Raw genomic sequence first — 11,184 nt, forward strand, 5'->3', positions numbered from 1 at the left:
AAAAAAAAAAAAAAAAAAAAAAATGCCAAAGCGAAAAATGGCAGCAATATTTGGTTTTATATGGGGTAGAAAAAATCACAAAACCTCTTAGCAAGTAAACTGTCTCTGACTGATAGATATCTTTGGAAATAATCTGCTGTCGATTTGTGAGTAGCCTTCTTTATGCCTCCTCTATAAGCTCTGATAACAAATTCTTCGCTTCTTTCTCTGTGATACCATTTTGTCAAATATTTTAGTTGGACATAATCAAGAGTACAAACTAGATTGAATATAAATTATATAATATAACATATATATATACACACACACACATATATATCAAATGTAGCATACTTTCCATCAGAAGAGGACAGCCATTTTATGTAAGCAGCACCGAAGTACACATTCACAAAAGGCTTGTACAGCAACATTGGATCGCCCTCTACTTCGTAATTTCTGTACCCCATTTCCCTACGAAATCAACCATAATCAATCAAAAAAGTTTCATAATTTCCATGTCTTGGAATAAGGAGAATTGGGACTTGTTTGGTCCAGCGGGACCTTTTGCAGAAGCTTTGTTCAATGATCAAAGAAGCACTTAAAGGTTTTTCCATTGCGAACATCTTCCTCTTGCAGCACTAGCCAAAGCTTCAAATCGGAACTTTTGCTTTTGGGCCTAAAAGCTCATCGTATCTTCCAGCGACAGCAAAAGCTCAAAATCTTTCGCTTTCTCTATAGCAATGCAGCTATTCTAGAAGCCAGACCAAACAAGCACTTGGGGCCCATTTGGGGCACTACAGGGTGCAATGTAACTGGATAAAGTGTTTTGAGAGTATCTTGTTAAAAGTAGAGGCAATAAGGATATAACTATTTAATTGGAATCCTCCTGACAAGAAAGTCTTCTCTGCAGAGGGATTTCTTGTAGGATTCGTACAAAGCCAATCTAAGGACATCATATCAGCATCTGAAAGTAAATCAAAGCAGTATAACAATTTCAAGTTGAAAAGATAGCAGCAGTATTTAGTTGATATTTGGTTGGACAGGATTCTCATATGGAATCCCTATTACAGGGCAGACTTCCTCCCTCTCGACAATTCTCTGCAGCAGAAACAGAAGCTCTCTGGTGCTTTTAGGCCTTAAAATCCCGTTTCTACTTCCCTCCACAGTGAAAGCTCAAGGTTTTTCTATTTCCAAAGCACTCTAGTGCCTCAGAAGGGGTGCTTGTAGCTAAAAGAAAAAACAGAAGCCAGGCCAAACAGACAGTTATCTAGTACGCTTGTGGCACTTAAGTACCTAGCAAGCCATTCTGCGACTTCGGGGGCAATCTGCATGAGACCAGCCGTTCTCTCCTTTTTCTTCTTATCATAATTCTCAATTAAAAGTATTCTGTTGCTTGCAATTTCAGCAANGGTGCGTGGGCGAGCGCCGGACGCGTCAGATCCACCGTGCCTTGCGGAACGGCAAGTATAAGGTACCAAACTTCCAAAATTATGAAGTTACGGTGTATATTTAAATGGTTCCGGTGAGCTTGCGGTGTAATGTAATATACCGGATTTAAATATAAAAATAAAAATAAATAAAAATAGTATGAGATACTATTTTTATTGGATTTAGAGAAGTGAAATATAGGTTGGGAATGACCTGTGCTGAAATCGGAGCGAAAACAGAAGATTTAGAATTTTCTGTGGGAAACAGGACAGATAAATTAGTAGAAAATGTATAGTCTCAGAAAATTATGAAAATTAGAGGATAAGTCAGAAATATTTTTATGAGGCTAGATTTAAGGTTTCATATTTTTCTGACACACGTAGAGTGAGAAATAAAATCCGAAAGCAATCTGATAAAGATTACAGTTCGGCACAGTTTTCGGTGACCAAACGGAGTCGAAACTGAAAAATTAAGATATATTCTTGTTCAGTACGTTAAACCGAATATGACTGTCAAATTTGAGCTCAAACGGATATTCAGAGGGCTCCGACAAAAGATATCAGATTTCGAGCTGCCTGAATGTGAATAGTGTTCTTGGATAAAACTTGGAGGTCAAGTTTCCTATATGCATATATATGTATGAAGGATTGAGCCTTTTCTCTCTTTCCCTCACACTTACAACCAAAGAGAAAGATCTCTCTCTCTCTCTAGCAACTTCTCTACCAAAGAGAATTGGAGGTGGATTTGGAGAAGAAAAAGCTTGCTTAGAGGTGAAGCCTTCTTTTTCTTCACCATTGGCTTGAAGAAAGCTTGGGTTTGAGAGGTAAGCTTTGATAACAACAATGGTAGCTTGCTAAGTAGTGATTTGTATGCCTTATAAATGGGTTTAGTGAAACTCCTAGATGCTAAATAGATGGTTGATGCTCGAATTTAGAGATCAAATGATGAATTCTTGCATAGTTGCATCTTAGGGCATCAAAAGAGGGGTTTTGCTTATGAGGGGTTTTGATCTAAATTGATCATGTATAAACCTAATTGATAGGTCACTGAACGCGTTGGAAGCGACGGTTCGGCGATTCGACGAGCCGGTGAGAAGTTATTAAAGAAACGGACGTTTAGGCTTCGTTTCCGCCTGGAGGGCCGAGGCGACGTCGTAAAATCCTGAAAACGGATTTAAAGCATTGTAACAAGAAACCGAAAACCTTTAATTTTCGGATCGTGGATCGGAGGTCGTTTGGTGGTCGCGTGCGAATTGGGTCAAGCCGAGCGGTGTGCGCCGCGGGAGGCCGATTGCGAGTGACGACGAGCAATCGGAACGCGATAAAAGGTGGGGGGTGTCATCCCGAAGCAATCGGGCTTCTCCCTATGTCTAAGTATCTCTATGTTGATCAATTATGCATATCGAGCTTTGCATTATAAGGTGCTAGATGATAAATGTATATACATAGATATATATATTCTTGCATACTAGTAGAGTAATGTAAAGTTGAATTGCTTAAATACTTGTACCTAGTATGCATGTGATTGGGACATAGTGTTGTGAAACCCTACAATGACAAGATTAATGTGGATAGACTCTAGTTGAATGAACACCTAGTGTTGTATTTAAAGACATAGTTTACAAGTGGCATTGGACTCATTGTGCTAAAAACACATATGACTTGAACTAGTAATGGATTGGTTATTGTACTAGAAACTCTAGTTAACATTGATCAAGTTGCATATTGGGATATTGCATTATAGGGTACTAGTTGGCAATTGTTACATGTCATGGCATGCTAGTGGGAGTGTAGTGTTACTTGATTAATACTTATACCTAGTATGCATGAGATTGGGACTTAGTGTGGTGAAACCCTATAAGGGCATGATTAATGTGGATTAAACTGTAGTTGAGTACATTAATCGATCAAGTTGCATATTGTATTTATTGCATATAGGTGCTAGATGATTATGGTTATTGCTTATATATGCATGCTAGTAGCTATACATCTTGATGATTGATCCATGATCTAGTATGCATGATGATTATATGATGAAAACTCTATAATAAAGACCTAGACCCTATATGAGATGATTAATGCTTATGTTGCTAAAGAACTAGTATGATGTAACTAGTGTTGATAATGAGTCAAAATTGACAAGTGGCATCTAGTTATAGAAAACTACGATGAGTGGCATGTGATTGTTGATGACCTTGATGTGAGAACATTAGTGTAGTTGAGACACTATGAGATTGGGTACAAGAACACCTTGATTCCATGATGAGATTACCCTTAGAGGGTAGGTTGCTGCTGTTCGTGAGTTGATCGTGCTCACATTGCCTATCTGCGCTTGGTGGGGTCGCTCCCCTCAAGTTGTGCGCTCCGGAGTTGGTCACTAGAGAGGCAGCCCTGCTTGCTGCTCGGATAGCCGCTTGTTATCCGCAGGCGTACTCGGGGATAGTTCAGCTAGGCATCCCTCGGAGGTTGACATGTGAGCCTTGCTTGTGAACCTTGTGTTCACCATGAGATTTGGTTACCTATTGAGTCATACTCATTATTGTTGTTCATGATAGCTTGCTTCCATAGTTGTTGTTGTGGTTCATAGTTGCCTTTGGCTTGCCGGCTGATTGGGTGATCTAATGAATAGCCTTATTGATGAACCTAGTGGTATGGTAGTTAGCCTTCACTAAGACTTATATTGATAGCGAGCATAGTCGCTTGGTAGTTGGATTGGTGGATTTGCCTACATACAGTGAGTGGACATACTATTCCTTCACCTATGAGATTTGAGGGGAGTAGCCTTATACCTAGTAGGTCGAGATGTGAGTCGGGCAAAGTGCGGGGTAGCCTTTGCCTAGGACCTTGAGATGTGGGTCGGGCAAAGTGCGGGGTAGCCTTTGCCTAGGACCTTCGAGATTGGGTCGGACCTTCGAGATCTAAGTCGGGCGAGGAGCGGGGTAGCTCTTTGCTCAGGACCCTTAAGACATGAATCGAATGAGACAAGAATGAGGTAGCTTTTCACCTACTAGATTTGAGATCTTAGGCAAAGTAGCCTAGTGGATTGGGCAATAATGTGAATAGCATAAGTGGATTGCATTCATACCATGATTATACATAGTGCATTGCATAACTATGTTATAGTTGTATTCATTTCATTGTTGAGGCATATTAGCATGATAGTAGATTGTTGCTAGATGATGTTCCATGCATACTTTTCATTTGATGGCATAGTAGATATAGTAGTAGTATTTCCATATATCTCTCTTCTATCTATCTGTGCCAGCTTGGACCTAGTGGGAAGATCGGCGGAGTCGGCGGCGGAACCCACTGGGAACTATATTTATATAGTTCTCACCCCGTGTGGTTTTGAGGTACAGGTACACACGAGAGCGGACCGGCAGGTGATCGCGGTAAGGGCGTAGCACCCTAGCTAGCTAGTAGAGCTTTCCTATTGTACTAGAGCACCCTCGTGTGCATGGTTATAGATGACATGATGTATTTTGGATAGCTAGCATTATATATATATGAGATGATTATGTATTCATTTTGGAAGCATAAATGTAATCAAAGATGTAAAAGTGGAATGTGATGTAATAGCTAGAAGTATCTCTCTTTTGTTTCACTTGTATGTCTTCTACTTGTGATGCTTGCTCTTGTAATGTTCAGCACTGTTCGTGCTCTCGCTGTTGTTGCATGATCATGTATGTATTCAAGTTGATTTCCTGGAGACTTGTTGTACATGATCTGGTTGGTTAGCCTTGGGCGGACAGGGGAGACTCTGTCCGTCTGGCGGTCCGCTTGCCGCGCCCGAACCGTGCCAAATCGGTAGCGGCCTCGGGACGGGGGCGTGACAACAAGCTGACTGTAATGACCCTGAAGAATAAATGGTAAAAGTAGTAGTAGTAGTAGCAGCAGTTAGCATGGGAGAGTAGTAAAAATGTCAACTTTACAAAGTAGAGCAGAGAAGTGACAGCAGGAGGTTGGTGAGGAGCGAGCTCGACGGAGCGATCCGGCGAGAAGGCACTTGGGCGGAACTCCAGCGGCAAGGCGCCTTCCGAAGGCCTTAGCATGCTTCGACAGTTCATGGCAATATGTCGGTGATGAAGGAAAATGGAGGATCGAGGTCGAGGAGAAGCCGATAGACCGGCGGTGTTGTGGGGAAGAGAGAGCTAGCGGATCGGGCGGTCCGATCACCGGAAGCGGGTGTAAAATGGCGGACCCGATCATCCGCGGTCGTGCGCATGATGCGAGAAGGCCGGAGCGACGCCTCACTTATACCGTTAATGCATCGAGCGGCGGCAAAACCGGGCGATCGTATCAGGGGCGAAATAGCGAACCCAAAGACCTCCTGGCTTGCGGTAGTGCGGTCGATAGGACGGACCCGATTCCGAATCCCGACAAGCAAGCAAGGAGCTCAGGAAGCCCAGGAAGACGCGCAACTCACCCGAATTGGCAGGGCCCAACCAGGCCACTTCTTATTTTGTCACTTTTGCTGTTCAGTCCTCAAGATTAAATAATTCTCTTTTCTTTCGCAACTAAACTATTATATACTACGAGATGTAATGTAACGCTAGGGCTTAGAGAATGGAAATGAATTAGCTTCGTCTTCTCCCTAATTATCCTCTTCTTCTCCACTTCCTTTCTCTTCTCCTCCCCAAAACCCTAACTCTAAATTCTCTATAAACCCTATTTTGTTCGCTCCCAATCTCTCTTCCTACTCTCCTTTGTTTCTCTCCTTCTTCCTTTTCACAACTCACACTCCAAATCGCCTCAAATGCATCCGTACAATAACAATTGGTATGTTGATAGCATAAAAAGAAAAAGGAGAAAAAAAAGGAGAAGAAACGAACTTGAATAATGGTGTATGAGATGATCCATGCACTAGGTGCATGGAGAAATTTGAGTTCAAATTTTGAACCTGGTGCATAGGTTAATCCATGCACCAGGTGCATAGATTACAAAAAAAAAAGTGGGATGTTCTCGTAGGCATGAATGGGTATTACAAATAACAGATTAGTCCTTTCCCTTTCATGTATTTGCAAGATGCTCCTTCAAACATATAATATTCTGTTATTTTAACTAAGTTATAATATAAACAAATGGGAAGGACTAATGTGCAATTTTATATCATGATCCCACGATCCTATCTTTTAACTTCCCACCTCTCCCATACGCACGCACCATACGCACATTCTCCGGACAGTTACGACTAATCCCATAAATACCTCTCGAAACAAAAAAGAGAAAGACAGTTGTTTTTTAAACTTTCAAACCTATTCCTAAACAAAAAAAAAAACCCATACTATTCCTGTCTACGAAAGAGAAAAGAAAGGTAAAAAAAAAAGATATTTTTCTCTTCTCCATCAATGCCATAATCAAAGCTCTCTCTCTCTCTAAAAAAAAAAAAAAAAGAAAAAAAAAGAAAAGAAAAAGAGAAGAAAAAAAAGATCTCAGATCTCTCTCTCTCTCTCTCTCTCTCTCTCTCTGTGTGTGAAATTAGCACCCACCACAGCCCGACACCAACCTCGTTCTCCTCCGCCATGGATGAGCTCATCGTGGTGGAGCGGCGACCCATGGATCCGCGGTGGCCGTGGTCACCATCAACCGCCCAGGCGCGCTCAACTCGCTCACGCGCCCCATGATGGTCGCGCTCGCAGGCGCGTTTCGCCGCCTCGACGCCGACGACACCGTGGCCGCCGTGGTCCTCGCCGGGCGCGGCCGCGCCTTCTGCTCCGGCGTCGACCTCACCGCCGCCGAGGACGTCTTCAAGGGCGACATCAAGGACCCCGCCGCCGACCCCGTCGCCGCCATGGTCGCGTGCCGCAAGCCCATCGTCGGCGCCATCGCCGGATTCACCGTCACCGCCGGGTTCGAGATCGCCCTCGCCTGCGACCTGCTCGTTGCGGGCCGCGACGCCGAGTTCGCCGACCCCTACGCTGCCGAGGCCGCCGCTCCTCGCCGACCTTAGCTACCCCAGCGTCGTCGAGGACGTCCTTCTCGCCGACCCCAACTACCCGAGGCCGCGTCGCTCCTCGCCGACCCCTGCGCCCTAGGCCGCATCGCTCCTCGCCGACCGTCGCGCCGAGGCCACCCGCTCAGAGGCCACCAGCCCCGAGGCCGCGTCGCTCCTTGCCGACCCCTGCGCCCGAGGCCGCATCGCTCCTCGCCGACCCCTGCGCCCGAGGCCGCCCGCCTCCTTGCCGACCCTTGCGCCACTGAGGCTGTCGCGCCGAGGCCACCCGCTCAGAGGCCGCTTGCTCCTCGACGACCTCCGCCCGCTCCTCGCCGACCCCTGCGCCGCCGAAGCCGCCTGCTCCTTCGCCGAGCGCCTCGTCGCCTTCGCCTGTGTCGAGGGCTTCTTCTCCGGCTCCTGCTGAGCCATCTTCTGGCTCAAGAAGCGTGGCCTCATGCCCGGGCTCACCTTCTCCAACAAGCTTATCTCCCGCGACGAGGGCCTCCACTGCCGCCGCCGCCTCCGTCCAAGTGATCTCGGTGAGATCCGCTCGCTCCCTCCTCCGCTCCGCGGCGGCGCGCGACCTGCGCACGCTCGAGGAGATCCTGAGCGCCGCCGACACCGATCCCTTCAACAGCAAGCTCTTTGTCCACGGCCTTGGGTGGGAAACCACCTCCGAGGGGCTCCGCGCCATGTTCGCCCGATACAGCGAGATCGAGGATTGCCGTGTCGGCTTCGTCCAATTCAGTCACCGGAGCTCGGCGAGCCACGCCCTCCGCGAACCCCAGAGGCTCATCGACAACTGCATGACCGCGTGCCAGCTCACCTCCACCAAACTCACCCCGCACTGAACCAACTCGTCACCGCTCACCAGGTGTTCGATCTGTGGCCACAACGAGCCGCGGTGTTGATCCAGGCTGCGGCGCTTAAGGCGGAGCACGTGCATGCGGCAGACGCGCCGCAGAATGTGCCGACAATTGGTGCGCGGCGGCGGGCTGCTCGCGGACGTCAACAGCGAGCTTTCGACCGTCGGCATGTTCGTTGACACCTGCCAGGACTCGTTCGACGAGTTCCCGGACGTCGACGGCTCGCCCCTCGCAAATGTGCAGACCAATCTCAGCAGGCTCGTCAGCAACAGCATCTGCCTCGCCGCCTACAAGGCTGCCTATGATATTGCTTTGACGGAGTTCACGCCAACAAATCATGCCCGCCAACTATTTGATGAAATGCTTAAGATGTACTTTTAACGTCGAACCCGATCTGTATATAAAGAGAGAGAGCGGTGCTCTTCTCTTTATAAAAATGTTTTATCAAAAAGGAGTGAGCGGTGCTCTTCCCTTTATAAAAATATAGCATCATCGAAAGAGGGAGAGAGCGGTGCTCTTCTCTTTGCAAAAAAAAAAAAAAAAGAGAGAAAGAGGGAAAAAGATTACTTCTCTAATTATGAAAGAGAGAGAGAGCTTTGTTACTGTTAGGGAGGCAAGGAAGGAATTTTTTCCACCTTAGTTGTCCCATGAATGTAAAAGAAACAAAGAAGAATTATGCATCTTTGTTGCCTTGTACTTTCAAAAGAGATAAAGAGAGAAAAATACTCTCTTAATTATCTTACAATGAGGAGGCAAAAGAAATTAATCGGGTTATTGATTAATATTCTTTTGATCGCCTTTTTATTGGAAGAATAATGGGATGTTCATCGAACCCCTTAATTCTATCCAAAATCGAATCTCTCGATTTGGCTAAATTAGACCAAATCGAGATGCTCCAAATTAAATTAAGTTGAATTTTCATTATTCATGACTGAGAATTTGACAAATAAAAAATGCATTCGAAATTTTTTTTTAAGTGACGAATTTGATTCTGAACTATATATTTAAATATGTTGATCTTAAACAAATCCTAAATAATTTTCATCTCAAAATCTCATATGGACCAAGCCCATACTCATCTCAAATCTCATAACCCAAGCTCAACATTACCCAAGTTCAGCCCAAACATAAATCTGAACCCAATACTATAACTTGCCTGAAGAAAATATGGGTTTAAACCATACGGGCTCATATTGAGCCCGAGCCCACATGTAATTCAAGCCTCAACTTGGACCCATATTATATGGGCCTGAATTTGACCCATGTCTGAATGTAATTATATGAATCTGAATTTGGACCATGTTTAATCCATGAAGCTATACCTAGCCCAAGTCCAGATTTCAATTACAATGTGAACTTAATTCAAAATCTTAGTTACACCGCACGGGTCTAAATTGAGCCTGTAACACAAACTACATGGGCCTGAATTGAGCCCGAGCCCATATCCAAAATTTAGATATAATTCAGGCCTCAACTTAACTACATGGGCCTGAATTTAGCCCATACCCGAATCCATATGATATAAGCCTACATCTAACTCACATTGAGCCTGAACCCAAATATGGCTTTACGGGCCTGAACTTAGCCCAAGTCTAAATCCAATGGCCAATCTACACATCTAACCCAAACCCAACCAAATTATATCTCCAAATGGGCCTAAGTTCATGTCCAAGGCTGAATATAAACCCAGCCTAATTATATCTCCGAATGAGCCCAGGTTCATGTCAAGACTAAATATAAACCCAACCCAATTATTTATTTTAGATTGATCCAAGCTGAACCCAATCTTTAATTCCAATCCAATCAAGTCATATATGAAACCTATACCATAATAACAAAATCAAAGTCCAAACCTAACCTCAATCATGCACAACCTAATCCAACCTCTTCTCTATACCAAGTCTTTGGAAACAAACTATTTCAACCCGTTTCTCTAGCATATAAAACTAGAGCCAAACCACAACCATATTCAAACTCGATCAAATTCTAAATATATGCTTAGAATTGATCAAATCGTTTTTTTTATCTTAGTACATATGACTAAGGTAAAAATAATTAAATCGATTAGACTCTAATACATATACTTAGAGTTCAAACATAAGAAATCAAGTTAGACTCTAATATGTATAATTAGAGTTTAATTTAAATCAATTTCGGCTAATCCTAATATATATATATTTAGTATATAGCCGTCCTTCACCTTAGAGTGAACTCAAATTTAGTTTGACTCTAATATGCATATTTAGAGTTCAATTAAATTAATTAAACTCTAATATATAAAATTAGAGTTAATCTAAATCAAATCGGCTAATTCTAATACAGATAGATTTAGCCATCCTGCACCTCATGGTGAACCTAAATTAGACTCTAATACATACACTTAGAGTTTAATTTAAATCAAAATTTTGACTAATCCTAACATATATAACTAGGATTTGGTTGATATTTCATCTCATGGTGAACCTAAATTAGACTCTAATACATACACTTAGAGTTTAATTTAAATCAAAATTTTGACTAATCCTAATATATATAATTAGGATTTAGTTGATATTTTGCCTTACGGTGAACTCAATGTAAGACATAATTAAGCTCTAACCCATATGCGTAGGGCTTAATTACACTTTAAAATATTTAGGTCTGTCCTAACACATACATGTAGGATGAAGGCTTAAATTGAATCAAATTCATTGGACTCTAATACATCTGCTTGGAGTTCAAACAAATGAAGCTAAGTTAGACTCTAATACATATACTTAGAGTTTAATTTAGACTAATCCTAATATATATAATTAGGATTTAGTTAACATTTCACCTTATGGTGAACCCAAAGCAAATATGATTAAGCTCTATCCCAAAAGCTTAGAGCCTAATTACACTAGACTCTAAGATATAAAATTAGAGTCTAATTCGAAATATTTGGGCTAATCCTAACACATACATTTAGGATGAAAGCTTAAATCAATTTAATCAAATC

At 43.2% G+C, this 11,184-nt stretch overlaps 2 protein-coding genes across 2 annotated transcripts; one reads left to right on the top strand and one right to left on the bottom strand.

The window, feature by feature from the left end:
• On the bottom strand, positions 42-1,381 carry LOC109719543. The gene is made up of 3 exons (XM_020246291.1): positions 1,273-1,381; positions 334-450; positions 42-207 (listed from the first exon to the last, which is right to left on the bottom strand). The coding sequence occupies exons 1-3, from the start codon at positions 1,308-1,310 to the stop codon at positions 57-59; spliced, it is 306 nt and encodes a 101-aa protein (XP_020101880.1). The 5' UTR covers positions 1,311-1,381; the 3' UTR covers positions 42-56.
• On the top strand, positions 7,608-8,705 carry LOC109719674 (UBP1-associated protein 2A-like; the record flags this gene model as incomplete). Its single annotated transcript, XM_020246454.1, has 1 exon — positions 7,608-8,705. A coding segment is annotated over one exon (585 nt), but the record flags the coding sequence as incomplete, so codon positions are not given.

This window comes from Ananas comosus, linkage group 13 (assembly GCF_001540865.1).
Source record: "Ananas comosus cultivar F153 linkage group 13, ASM154086v1, whole genome shotgun sequence".
Taxonomy (NCBI): Eukaryota; Viridiplantae; Streptophyta; class Magnoliopsida; order Poales; family Bromeliaceae; genus Ananas; species Ananas comosus.